General features: G+C 42.5%; 1 protein-coding gene across 1 annotated transcript in view; it reads right to left on the bottom strand.

Moving 5' to 3' along the window:
* Positions 1-12,645, bottom strand: part of TEAD1 (TEA domain transcription factor 1) — a 168,754-nt gene that overhangs the window by 28,311 nt on the left and 127,798 nt on the right. Inside the window, 5 exon segments of the mRNA XM_052811074.1 lie at positions 4,935-5,059; positions 7,649-7,710; positions 8,627-8,673; positions 8,865-8,999; positions 10,194-10,205. Coding sequence (XP_052667034.1) covers positions 4,935-5,059; positions 7,649-7,710; positions 8,627-8,673; positions 8,865-8,999; positions 10,194-10,205 — 381 coding nt within the window.

Raw genomic sequence — 12,645 nt, 5'->3', positions numbered from 1 at the left:
ACGGAAAGGATAAGCAATGCTTGTAACAATGGATATTGTTCAAAGATGGAGGGCTTCTTTTGAAAAGATCTCATTTATTTTTCATCACTTAGGTGGTTTGATTAACTTTGGTGAATTTTACTGCATTTGGCTAATGATAGCAGGCTGTTTTTATGGCCCTTGAGCAATTGCTTTCACTTGCTGGTTCTCAGGCACAATTCTCCCTGGGCTCACAAAGCCCTTTTACAACAACAATAAAATCTGAATTAAAACATAAAGAATATTTTATTTCTTTACCACTCTTTAAAATACATTTTGAAATTTGGACCTAACACAATCTGACAGTTTGGTTAGTTGGATTAATACTGAAAATGCCGATCAGTCATGTTCTTTATAGCCCTCTATAGATATTTTAGATGTAAAGCTGTCTGAAGGGCTCACAGTAGAAATGAATGTGGCAGCAAGAGTGAGAAAACTCGAAGAGGAAAAGAAGAAAGGGCTTTTTTTTGTTGGGTGGTGGCAGGGTTTTTTTCCTGATTGGAAAGCAAGCTTGAAAAAAAAAATATATATATATAAAAAATAAAATACTTGGAATTATTATCATTTCAGTGTTATAGTCTTTGTATTTTATAGCTACTTGTGTAACAGTCAATTGCTTAGATCCCTTCTAATCTGCTTGCATACTCAGTTTATATTTGTTAGAGAACTTGGGATTACTTGGTTTAAGCATTTGTCCTGAACTTTCACAGAACCACTACAGTAAAAATGGAAAGCCCCCATTAAGGAAAAACTGTCTGAAAGCAACAGATGGATACATAAACTTGTTAATCTGTTGAGAATAGAGTTATATATGGTAGGCAATAATTAAAGGTAACTAAAACGCTGGTGCTTGGACCTAAATGGGCAGCCTCTATGCACAGTTTAGGAATTGTACTTGAGCACAAAATGCCACAAAAGGAAAATACAGCTTGACATTTGTAAACTGAATTGATTTTCATGTAAAAGGAGAAGTAATTTTACCCACCCTTAACTGCAGAGTCAGTATTCCAAGATTTTGCAACTGTGCCATCTTATGTCTCCCAGACTATCTTCTGCCATGCAGAGTTACAGTGAGGGTTGCTTATTGTTTTCTTTCTATATTTTTTCTTTAGTTAATGGAACAATTTTGTGGCTAGGCAAGGGAAAAAAAGTCAACAGCCCTCCACAAGTGACAGGACTCTAAGGAGCACATTTTCGACCCACCAGAATGCCCACTCTAAATTAACATAACTGCCTGACATTGAGGGGCTTTTGTACTTTTAAACACCAATTGCCATTGGAAGAACCCCAGAAATGTTTAAGGCCCCACTCCTACAATGAATTCCCTGTGGGTGGACCTTTATGCCCATGCACAGCCCCATTGAAGTCGCTGGAAGTCACCATGGGCAGGCAGACCTAAATTTCTAATTGCTGTACAGGAATATAGACTGCAAGGGGCCTCCCAGGATCATCAAGTCCCAGCCCCAGGTGCCATGTCAAATAAGCCTTTTTCAATAAACTTCCAGGTTACATTTTAAGGTGGAATTGGTCTATTTGCCCCCACTACTATGAGGCTTTCTGACCTGGTTTTGGGTTGGGGGAGAAAGGGAGGAAGGAACATCTTTTTTTTTAATAAAATGTTGGAAACACATTTGATCAAAATAATACTTCATGTCATTTTCTGTAAATAGTCAGAAGTGTAATGAATATATAACTATCTTTTTTCAGAAGATACATGAGAACTCTTAGACGGCTCTCATGTACCAGTGTATACATATATTTGTCTCTGAGGTCAGCAAAGGCACAAAGGCATACAGGAGATGCTGCAACCACAGCACATGCCTACACGACTTCATATGCAAATTGTGCAAAACACACATCTTCCCTGGCTTGCTGATTTTGTTATTTAAAAAGTAATAAAACCCAATCTTTTCTATGCTGCTCAAACCATATATGCAATAAAATATTGCAGCAACACAAAGAAAGAGGTACAAAACCACAGACAGAATTCACATTTTCTTCAACAGCACTAAATGAGGCTGGGGGCTGGCTCCCATCTCCAGGGAGGACTTTTGGTGCTTGCTGGAAAAGTCTGTGCATTGGAGACAGGGAAGGCTGGCAGGAGGCAGGGCCCCTCAGAGTTGTCCCTGCAGACAGCCGTGCACCAGTGCCTCACCACCAAATGTCCTTCTGCGTTTGCCCTGGGAACTGGTCACACTGCCTTGGGGTTTTTTTCTACGCCCTTGTTTAAGATCCAAATAATCAAATTTACTTAATCTGATCTAAACAATGCTTCCCCTTCTCCTGACTCCCCTTTGCTGGGCAGGGGTGGTGACATGCTTGCCCATGGGGGCTCATCCCTCAGCTCCCCACAGCGCCTGCCCAGCTGGTCCAGGCTGTCCCCACGCAGCCCTCGCACAGCGCTGCCCCACTGCGCTTGCAGCGTGGGTGTAAGGAATGATCTAAATTGGGATTAATGCATGACTGGGAATTGAGTTTTCTTCATGTCTCATTTCTGCAATGTTACAGCACGCGAGTAATTGTTTTTTTTAAAAACCAGTCTGGGTAGTTTGATGCTCTTGCTTCTCTAGTAAACCTCCTGCATAAATGCTCTGCATTTATAAGGTGGGTTTCTCAGCAGTATGTTCACAAGCTGGGACAAGTTCCGGTGGGCCGTGCTGCACCCTCAGGAATTCCAAATAATACTAGTTTACTCCAAAAAAGGCTTTACAGCATTTACGGGGCCATCCTGGGTAACCGTGTTTCTATTCAGGCCTCCACTCTCTCTCTGCAATGCAAGTGGATGTGTTGCATTCCCGGAGCCTGCACCTGCCTGAAAAATGAGAGCCCCAACACGTCCCCAAGCCACCGGCCCACATGACGTGTGTGAGCACAGCTGGCTCCGAGCTGTGCCACCATGGCAGAGCGGGACCTGCAGCTCTTTCCCCTGCCAAAGCAGCATCTTCTCATTTTTGGTCTGTCAGTCATGTTGCAAATATATTCACGTCACTCAGCTGGTTTCATGTCACAGACACCACTAGTGTGATGGGCAACCACGTGTTATCTGTTAAGAGCATACTTGGTTTGAGGGAGGTTTTTCTCAGAGGGAAAGACGTAAGAGTTACTTAGTTGCTGAACTCTCATTCACTCTCTTTTACGTAAAGCCATGCAGATACACTGAAGCTCTACACCATATAAGCCCATGGGTTTTGCAAATAGTTTTGTGTTATAAAAATCTATGGAAAAAGGATAATTAGGTGGTATACTAGCAAAACAGTAAATCAAAACACACCGAAATGCCATTTCATTCACATACAGCACAGTAATGCTGAGCGTTACATGGCCACATCCTGTTTTCCCGATAACCTCGAGGCACACACATAACATCCTGGTGTGCAGCAATGTGGATATGGCAGACCCCATAAATCAGCAGGACATGCTACACGGGGTCAGCGAGCCAAGGACTCTGAAAGCTGCGTATTGATAAGGCTGCTTGATCAGAAAACCTGGATGTTGTGTTTCTGCATCGGAAATACAAACCGCCGTCTGGATGAACCCTGGGCTGGGGATGGAGAAGGCGTTCCAGCTGTGGATTAGTCTGGAGGACACTAAGATGAAGCTTTAGCCCACCAGAGCCAGGACTGCTGGGAGAGTGTGGGAATCAGGGTCACGGGAAGGCAGAGGGATTCCACGGAAACCATGCAGTATCTAACAGTCAGGTAAGTGCTGAGATAACCGTACCTGCTGCCAAACATTTCCTCCCTCAAAGTTAATTCAACCTGGCAAAACATGACATTTAGCAAACCAACACACTGCCGCATATTTAGTATATGAATAGCTGAGATATGGTATATTTTCATTGCGATGTTTCTCCGCCAGGAGCATTCCTCTGTTGTAAGGTTTCTGGGCTATGTCTCCAATCTCCATCACGCAGGGTAAACACTCCCTGGATAACACCCCTGGCCAGAGCCCATAAATGCTATGGTTTCCATTGCTGAATTATAAAGAGCAAGTGATAGCTTCTCTCTGTTCCAAGCTACTGTATTTTACCAGGAATCTGAACAAGAATGGCCCATCTATATCAAACATTCATGACAGTATTTGCTTTTCAGAAATTATCTCAGTAAAAATTCTCAGGTTCGAGCTGAAAGAAGCTCTTTTGATTTATTTGCAATGCAGTAGAAACAGTGCTAGGCTACTAAAAAATGTTCTTGGTAAATATATGATGATTAATATCAAGGTTCAAGGCTTACTGGAGTAAATGAAACATTACAGCCAACTTCATAGACTACCCTTGCAGGTATAGTATGCAGACTAAAAATCAAAACAAAACAAAAAACTTCCTGGGAAAAAAAAAAAAAGAAAAATCCAAACCTCGGATTGGACCATAAACACAATGAAAGATCAAGGAAGACTGAATGACTGGACATTCAGATAGGTAACCTCAATTAAAAAGAAAAAAAAAAAAAAAGTGATACAGTTAAACAGTACATGCTTGGCAGGCTGGAACCAAAAGGGACAATCCTGACACTCAGATGCTCTCCCAAATGTCAGATATTTAAGATAATATGCATAGTTTCTATGCAAGTCCTTAATTTTGTTTCTGTTAGGAAATAGATTAGGCTTCAACTTTAAGTACTGAATTATTGCCAAAAACACGACGCAATTTGGTACAACTGCTAAACTAGGTCAACAGTGAGACAGGCGCCATAGCGAACCACGCCTGCTTTTAGAGAGGCCTCTCACTTCTGCAAATGGGGAAAAAGAGGGCAAGAAAGAAAAATATAGTACTACAGTGAAAGGAATATTACACTGAGCAGTAACGAATGCAGAAACACCAGGTGTATTCCATCAGGTTTAACCCTAGAAAGCATCCTCAAAGGGTGGGGAGCAATGGAGAAAAGCTGAAGATTAGTGGGCACGAGGGCAACACTTACTGATTCGGGATCCCTCTGCTGTTCAAGGAAAGCCGAAAACTCCACCAGCCTGAGCTTGGTCGTACCAATCGATCGGCCCTGCCACGCAGGGACTGAGGGAGCTGGAGCTGACGTAGGCTCAAAGCCTAAAAGAAAGGAACCGTTTTCATGAAGAAGTTGACAATTCCTCAGTTTATGTTTTCTGAATTAAATATAATCAGGAATTATGCATGTAGCCCTTGGATGTTTATATTAATATCAGCAAATAATGAATTCAGAATGAGTTAAAATTTGAAAAACACAGAACAATATGTAGAAAAAGAGGTCCCAACCCAGCAAGCTAATAATGGTGCAAATAAAAGATCTACTTCTTTGTTTCCTTGGGGCTGTAACTCACTGTAGAATTTTTGTTTAAATTATATACTAGATTATAGAGATTTATAGAGACTTCACGTAGACTTACAGCTGACCCTTCATTGGAAACTGGCAGCAAGACACAGGAGGTATTACTGCCTTGGGAGTCAAAAGAACTGGCCTCCATTTCTGGTTCCTAATGTGCCACATGTTACAAGTAAATCACCTCTCTTTTTGCCTTTTTCTTCTGCCACTCTCAATTCCCCTCTCCTATTTAGTGCATAAGGTTTCCAAGGCAGGGACCGTCTCTTACTATGTATTTGTACATTGGGTCTTTGACTTCTTTTGGAGCTTTTAGGCAGCATTATATTACAGATAATAATAAATAATTACTGTAGAGGACTGAATCATACCCTAAAAAGAAAAAGAAGGTTTTAAATTGATAATAAAGAGGGAATGACATGATCTAGAGAGAGAAGGGATGTTAACCACCATCTCTAACTCACCTCAAGAGAAGGAACAAACGCTATCTCTTGCTCCTCATAGTGGAAAATTAGATGAGAAGGAAACAAAACAGTAAAGGAAGAAGGGAAAGGCAGCAGCTCGAAGACAAAACTGATCTTGGGAGAGATGCAGGTGCAAGGAAGGCAGGGGAGAGGCACCAAACGTTAGACAACAAAGATAATCCTGAACTAGGTTGAGAACCAGGAAGAGGTCACAGGTAGCATGTGTCCACATCCCGTAATGGGAGTATGGTACCTGACTCCAGCCCTCAAAATTAGGCAATGAAGGTGTGAGGCTTGTATGAAATAGGGAATTACAAACGTGACTGGTTAGACATGAACAGGAATTCTAATGAAGTTGTCCTGGTTTCAGCTGGGATAGAGTTAATTTTCTTCCTAGTAGCTGGTATAGTGCTATGTTTTGAGTTCAGTATGAGAAGAATGTTGATAACACTGATGTTTTCAGTTGTTGCTAAGTAATATTTAGTCTAAAGTCAAGGATTTTTCAGCTTCTCATGCCCAGCCAGCGAGAAGGCTGGAGGGGCACAAGAAGTTGGGAGGGGACACAGCCAGGGCAGCTGACACAAACTGGCCAAAGGGGTATTCCATACCATGTGATGTCATGCCCAGTATATAAACTGGGGGGAGTGGGGCTGGGGGCATCACCGCTCGGGGATTAACTGGGCATCGGTCGGCGGGTAGTAAGCAATTGCCTTGTGCATCACTTGCATATTCCAATCCTTTTATTATTACTATTGTCATTTTATTAGTGTTACCATTATCATTATTAGTTTCTTCTTTTCTGTTCTATTAAAGTGTTCTTATCTCAACCCCGAGTTTTACTTCTTTTTTCCAATTCTCTCCCCCATCCCACTGGGTGGGGGGGGAGTGAGTGAGCAGCTGCATGGTGTTTAGTTGCTGCTGGGGTTAAACCACAACAGAAGTAAAAACTCATGCATGAGTTTTGACTGATTTAGAAATACCAACAATCCCACTCTGAGAGAAAACATGGAAGAATAAAAGAAGACGATTCAAAATGCCTGCCTTAGAAAACAACGTTATAAATTAGGAATATCAGGAAAAAGGAAATAATCAGAGATGCAGAAAGATAACCTTAGTTTTAAGCATTAAATAGCAGCAAGTTAGAAAAATCATAAAAAACTGGGTAAGAGTCAGAAAACTGCAGTTCAAACAGAGTCAGAAGCATGGTGTCTTTCGGCAAGGGAGACGTAAAATTAGTTACCATCTGCAAAGAAATAATGATCTTTCCTGAAATTAGCCATGAAACCAACTTGGGGAAAGGAGTAGGGAAGTAGCCATGGGAAGGGCTTGATCAGTTTGAGCAATAGAAGTCAGAATAAACATTAGGTACTTATCAAAGTGGTACCAGCCAGAGCAGGATCTTCAGGGGGGGGAAGAGTTATCAACAACCAGATACACAGAGATGTTCTATACTTAAGGCTAAACATATATGGTTTTGGAAGAGTTTTTAGCCTCAGTTTAAAATAAATTAAGCCTTATTCTCATTACAGATGGAAGGAAGATTTAGCTGTTAAAAAAGAAACATGCATCCCGTTACTCATTTTTTACAAAGCATTTTCCTACAATATCGAATGCTGACTGGAGATCACATATCACAACTGCTTGCATATGTATGAGTGCTTCCTACCTAAAATGTGAAACAATCCCCCCAAAACCCCAAACCCAATGATTTTCCCTCATATATAATCAGTTAGTAGGACATTGGGACTGGTGTTTGGTTTGGCTACAGGGAGTGTTAGATATGGAGTAGTGGCTCTGTCCATCTCAGGAATTAATACATCACATTCAGTACACAATTCAAGTGTTTTTAAAGGAGAGTATAAATGGAAGAATTACCTGAAATGGGAGCTGTGACCGATGGCTGTATAGGATAGGCCTGCTGAACGAATGGCTTTACGCTGGAATAAAGAATTACACAAAAATCATACAGCATGCCATCCACAGTAAATTCCAGTCACATAGTATAAGAAAATACATAGCTAATGACCTTTACCCACAAACATATCTCTTCCTTGCATAGAATATTTAACAGACAGACAGTAAAGAGGTAACAGAGAGAGAGAGGGTTGAGAATTACACCTAACATCTTAAAGCGAGGAGCTCATCCACGCTCAGTCACAGAGCAGGAAACCTGACCTGCCTGTTGCAAGTGTCGCAGCAGACATGGATGGTGATTGCTTTGACTCCCAGTAAATCCCGAGGACACTGAACTACAGGAGCACAAAGACTCCCATGGACTTCAAGGGAATAAGGTGGGAAGAAGCTGAAGAATAAGGCTGGGAAACATTGCTCCAGAGACCACCGCAGGGCTGAAAATGTAACACCTGACAGAGGGGCAAAGGCTTCCTTCTCTGTATGGTGCTGCTGCTACCATGGTGCCGAAGGGCAGTAACCCTACTGACCGCTAATGGGCCTCATGCAGTCATCTCCTGCTCTGCAGGAAAATACATCCCCCTTGCCTCCAGTATTGCTCATATAGTTAAAAGAGGATGGGAGTATTCGTGCTGGAAACTTATTCACAGGCAAAACCTTACCAGCTGCTTCCCTGGCATTATCATTGCATCTCACCACACAATGGGAGAATAAGGAGTGTGCCTATTAGGTATTCTGCCTCAGCTTTGAGGTCTGGGATCTGTTGAAACTTTTCGAATGTGAGTTCATATCACTGTAAAGGCTCTTCCTTTCTCTACAACTATCTTTTCCTCCTTTTTAGAAAAAATTTCAAGTTCTTGCCTCATTGATACCCTCTGGCAGCAAAGTGCACAAGCCAGCCCCACACTGCATATAGAAGCCTATTTTAATTTTCAGACTTACTCTTGTGAGGATCCAGGCTGCCCCGTTTGAATCATGCCCGGCCAAAACTGAAAGAAGGAAAACAAACAAACAGACCCACAATTGTTTTCTTTGTTGAAAGGTTTTGGATATTTCTGAACAAGCATGATTCCTTTTGCAAACACGAGTGAAAGCATTAATCCATTCATTCAGCCTTAGTTTTCTACTGAACATTGTTAAAGAATACAGGGATTTTTTTGCGACTCGGCTAACAACTTACCCCAGGTGCCCCAGGAAATGTAGGACGGGGAATTCCTGGCAGGCCCAGCTTGTTGTGAATAGCAGTAGCTGAGACTATCTGAGCTGATGACATTGCTGCCATGTGCTGGAGTGCTTTGTCCTTTGCTGTCTGATCCTTTAATATGACAATTACATGGAGTCTTAAAACATTTGGCACAACAAATGATGTTAAATAACTGCAGCTACAAGCACATAACTAAAAACTTAAAAAGCCACACAGAAAATGCAAAAATAGCAAACCATGCAGGAAAAAAAAAATACAGCACAGAGGCTAACACTCAAACTACCTCAAGGCAAAACCTCCTCTCAGACATGCATGGTAGACCTGAATTCTCACAGTCTGCTCTGCCAAGACACAGGAAGCTCTGGGAGAGCAAACTACTGCCCACTTGTTTATCTGGGCAAATTCTGCTGATTTTAAGTCAGGCTGGACTAAACACGGTCTGCTGCTAAGGCTCTGCTTGCAGGACAGTGAGCACTGAGATTTGAGCTCTATCATTTAGATCTAAGAGAAGTTTGCCTTTCGTATTGCACTGTAAAATGAGAACACAGAACTGCGACTGACTTGCAAACAATGACAGATTTTTCTTCATGCTTACAGGTTTAGAAAATTTTGGATTCTCTTTTACGACAAGTATTTTAAAAGTTAGATCACAAAAATGTAAATAACATTTTAAACTTCCAATTGTGGTATTTTACAGATTTACAGTGTTCCCAAAGAAAACAATCAGCTATAAAATTTCTGCTGTTTTCAAGCATACAGGAACAAGTTTAGGAAAGGATGGGTTGTTATCGATTACTTGTATTAGAGCAGCGCTTGGAGTCCTAGTCACTGCCAATCACGTATGATCAGAGAATAGAAATGGAAAGCCTCTTAATGCAACAGAGTTAATTAAGTGGATACCTTAGGTCAGGTAAAATAGGTAAACAACAGACCGTTACTATCTGGTAAAGTGGGGTTCCTCATCCAGAAGTACTGTATTAATAAGTGCTGATATTTAGGTACGTGACTTAGAATGAAGGAACACAAGCAGTATTAGGCAAGGATTTGGGGGGCTTTTTTCTGGTTTTATTTTACAAGCAAAGTAGCAAGCATGCTGGCAAGAGATGCATGCTCTTATACATGATATATGACTTTGCACATATGCTCCCTCTAAAGCTTGTATGTAGTAGTACTATAGGTGAGCAGTTTCTTCCTTTGAATAGCTCCTTTAGAAACAGCACAGGCTGAAAGTACAGGAAAAGCTAGCCAAAAATTCTGCCAAGCACAGCTAAGGTACATAATACTTGGTTTAGTTAAAATACTTACCATGCTTGTTACCTGGATACAACAACAAACAGTTTATTAAAATGCTTGTGTAGAACAGCAGATTCTTAGCAAAATACGAACAAAATAGTAAGAGACAAAGGAAGAGCAGTTTGCTCAACATTAAATATCAGCTTTAAACAAATGCATTATTTTCACCTAGGGACTGATTCATTAAAAGGAAAAAAAAAAAGGATAAAAACCTAACAACAAAACACTGGGGGGAATAACCCCCACCTCCCTGTGTGAAAGCTGCAGATACTGAATGAAGGGGATTGTTGCTGAGCGTGTTTCCCTGAGCTGCGCAAGGAGCCCCTGCGGGTGCCTCTGTGGGATGCAGCGCAGGAGAGCGGCAGGTGGAGCAGGGGAGTAGCTGCTCCGGCAGCGTCCCCCCTTCTGCACCTTGCAGGATGCGAGCCCAAAGTGCAGTCTGCTGCGGTGCTGCCTGCAGCAGCATTAGCACCTGCGCACTCACCTGCCCTGCCTCCCGCACAGCCGCACTGGATGCTGCTCTCTGACCTGTCTAAGCCTCGGGACTGCCTTGCGGTGCACCTACAGAGCAGGTTCTGTCCCATTGCTGCGCGGTGGGCGGGAGGCGGGGGACGTGGTATCCATCGGTGTGTGAACAAAACTCGGGTGTTTCTCCAATTTGTAGCTTTCCCATATAACCACAACCAATTCACAGGGTAAGAGCTGGAAGTCAGCTCTGGCTCTCCCGGCTACTGGCACTCACCTCCGCCTGCCCTGTAGGAGGGTGTGCACTGGAGGTTTGTGCGTGGCATGTTTTGCTGGCTGCCTTTGGATGTCTGCAGACCACTGGGCTAAAAAATGCTTTGGTGGGTGTTAAGAGGTGGCAGTATTCTGAGATTCACACAGGTCTCCAGAAAGCCGACCCCTCTACCATCCTGTACAGTAAGAAGGACCCTCCATCACGAAAACATGACGATGAGATGTCTTTAAGCAATATGGAGATGCTAGCACCACCACACTTTTCTGTTTCTTTTCCCTCATTTTTTGTTAGCTGAGCTGGCTTGGAAATGCCAAACCATGCAAGTCTCACATGCAGTCTGCTGAATCATAACAAAAACAAACATACAGGGGATTGATATCCTGTGTGTGAAATGCATGATTCAAGAGACGTGTGTGCCTCTGGGTCCTAGTAACCTCCAAAACTACGCGAGTGCTGCTTTTGTGACTACCTCGTTATTCTCCAGAACTGCTGCTGCGGCACTACAGCCTCCTCTCCTGCACTGCCTCCTGGCTGCAACCAGCCATGCCAGTGCCACCGCATGAAGGTGCAGCCAGTGCCTGTGCTCCTGCCAAGTTCCCAAACTCATACTGTTCTGCTGCTATAATGGCCTTACTGTTAGGTGGATCTAAACCAAGGGAGAATTTAAAAGTAAAAGCTTTGTTAGGGATATGAAAGTCCATACCTGGGAGTTGCATGAGCCCGGGGTAAATTATATATCTATGACATAGTTCATCTTGCCTCACTTTAGCCATCTAAAGTCTCCAGTCTAAGGCAGCTGGCTAACCCCCTGCTACTGTTAGTGCAGTAAGCACCTACAGGAGACAATGTATTTCTCCCTTACCAGGCATCAAAACCAGCTGGAGCTCACCATTTTCTGTAATGTTATTGCTGTCCAAGGACTAGAATAGGAACCTGGACACCCAACTTCTACATGGCAACAGTTACGGCAGGTAAATCCCACCACAACAGATGAACTAAAAAAAAATTTTCGAAGATTTACACTTCCTTCAAGACCTTCTGTTCACAGAAGGAGGGGATATCTCGATTGTCCTGTAGTGCTCTTAGCCACCATTAGCAGTGAGTCTGATGATCCTGAATTTTAGGAACAGTGACAGGGATTTTTGGAGGCAGAAAGCATCTTTTGTTTCGTGACATGAGAAGGGATGTGCCTTCCTTCTTGCCAATTGCTGCTTTTTACCCTCGAATGTTCTGCATTTTGTGGTGGCCATTCATCTTATCCTCTTTGACCAATTACATTTTCAGGAGGATAGAGAGAAAGCAAAAATGTTTTGGACAACAGCTCAGAAATACAGCACTTGCAATAGGGCTAGTCTTGAGGAGTTTCAACGACTCCTACAAAATTTCCCAATGGCAACAAATCTGCCAGCTCCACTGGACATCAACAGACTCAGGCCAACACACATCAACGGGAAGTTTCACCTGTTGTAGGCGTAGGAACCTCTGCATAACTGGAAGATCAGTTTCTCTCAAAGTAACTAACTTCACATTCAAACATGAAAGAAATCAATTTCAAAATCAAATACAAATACAAATACATAAGAGGTCCTGACTTCCACTGGCAAAAGAGCACCTTCAGCTCCAGGAACGTTTTGGAGAGCTGAAGGTGGTGGCCTATGCTTCTATAATCAGGCAGACTCTATAGTCTCCAAAAACAAATTGGAAAAGCACATTTTAAAGCTATTT

The sequence above is a fragment of the Harpia harpyja genome, chromosome 16, assembly GCF_026419915.1.
Source record: "Harpia harpyja isolate bHarHar1 chromosome 16, bHarHar1 primary haplotype, whole genome shotgun sequence".
In the NCBI taxonomy this organism is placed as follows: domain Eukaryota; kingdom Metazoa; phylum Chordata; class Aves; order Accipitriformes; family Accipitridae; genus Harpia; species Harpia harpyja.
This window is presented reverse-complemented; position numbering and strand designations above follow the sequence as displayed.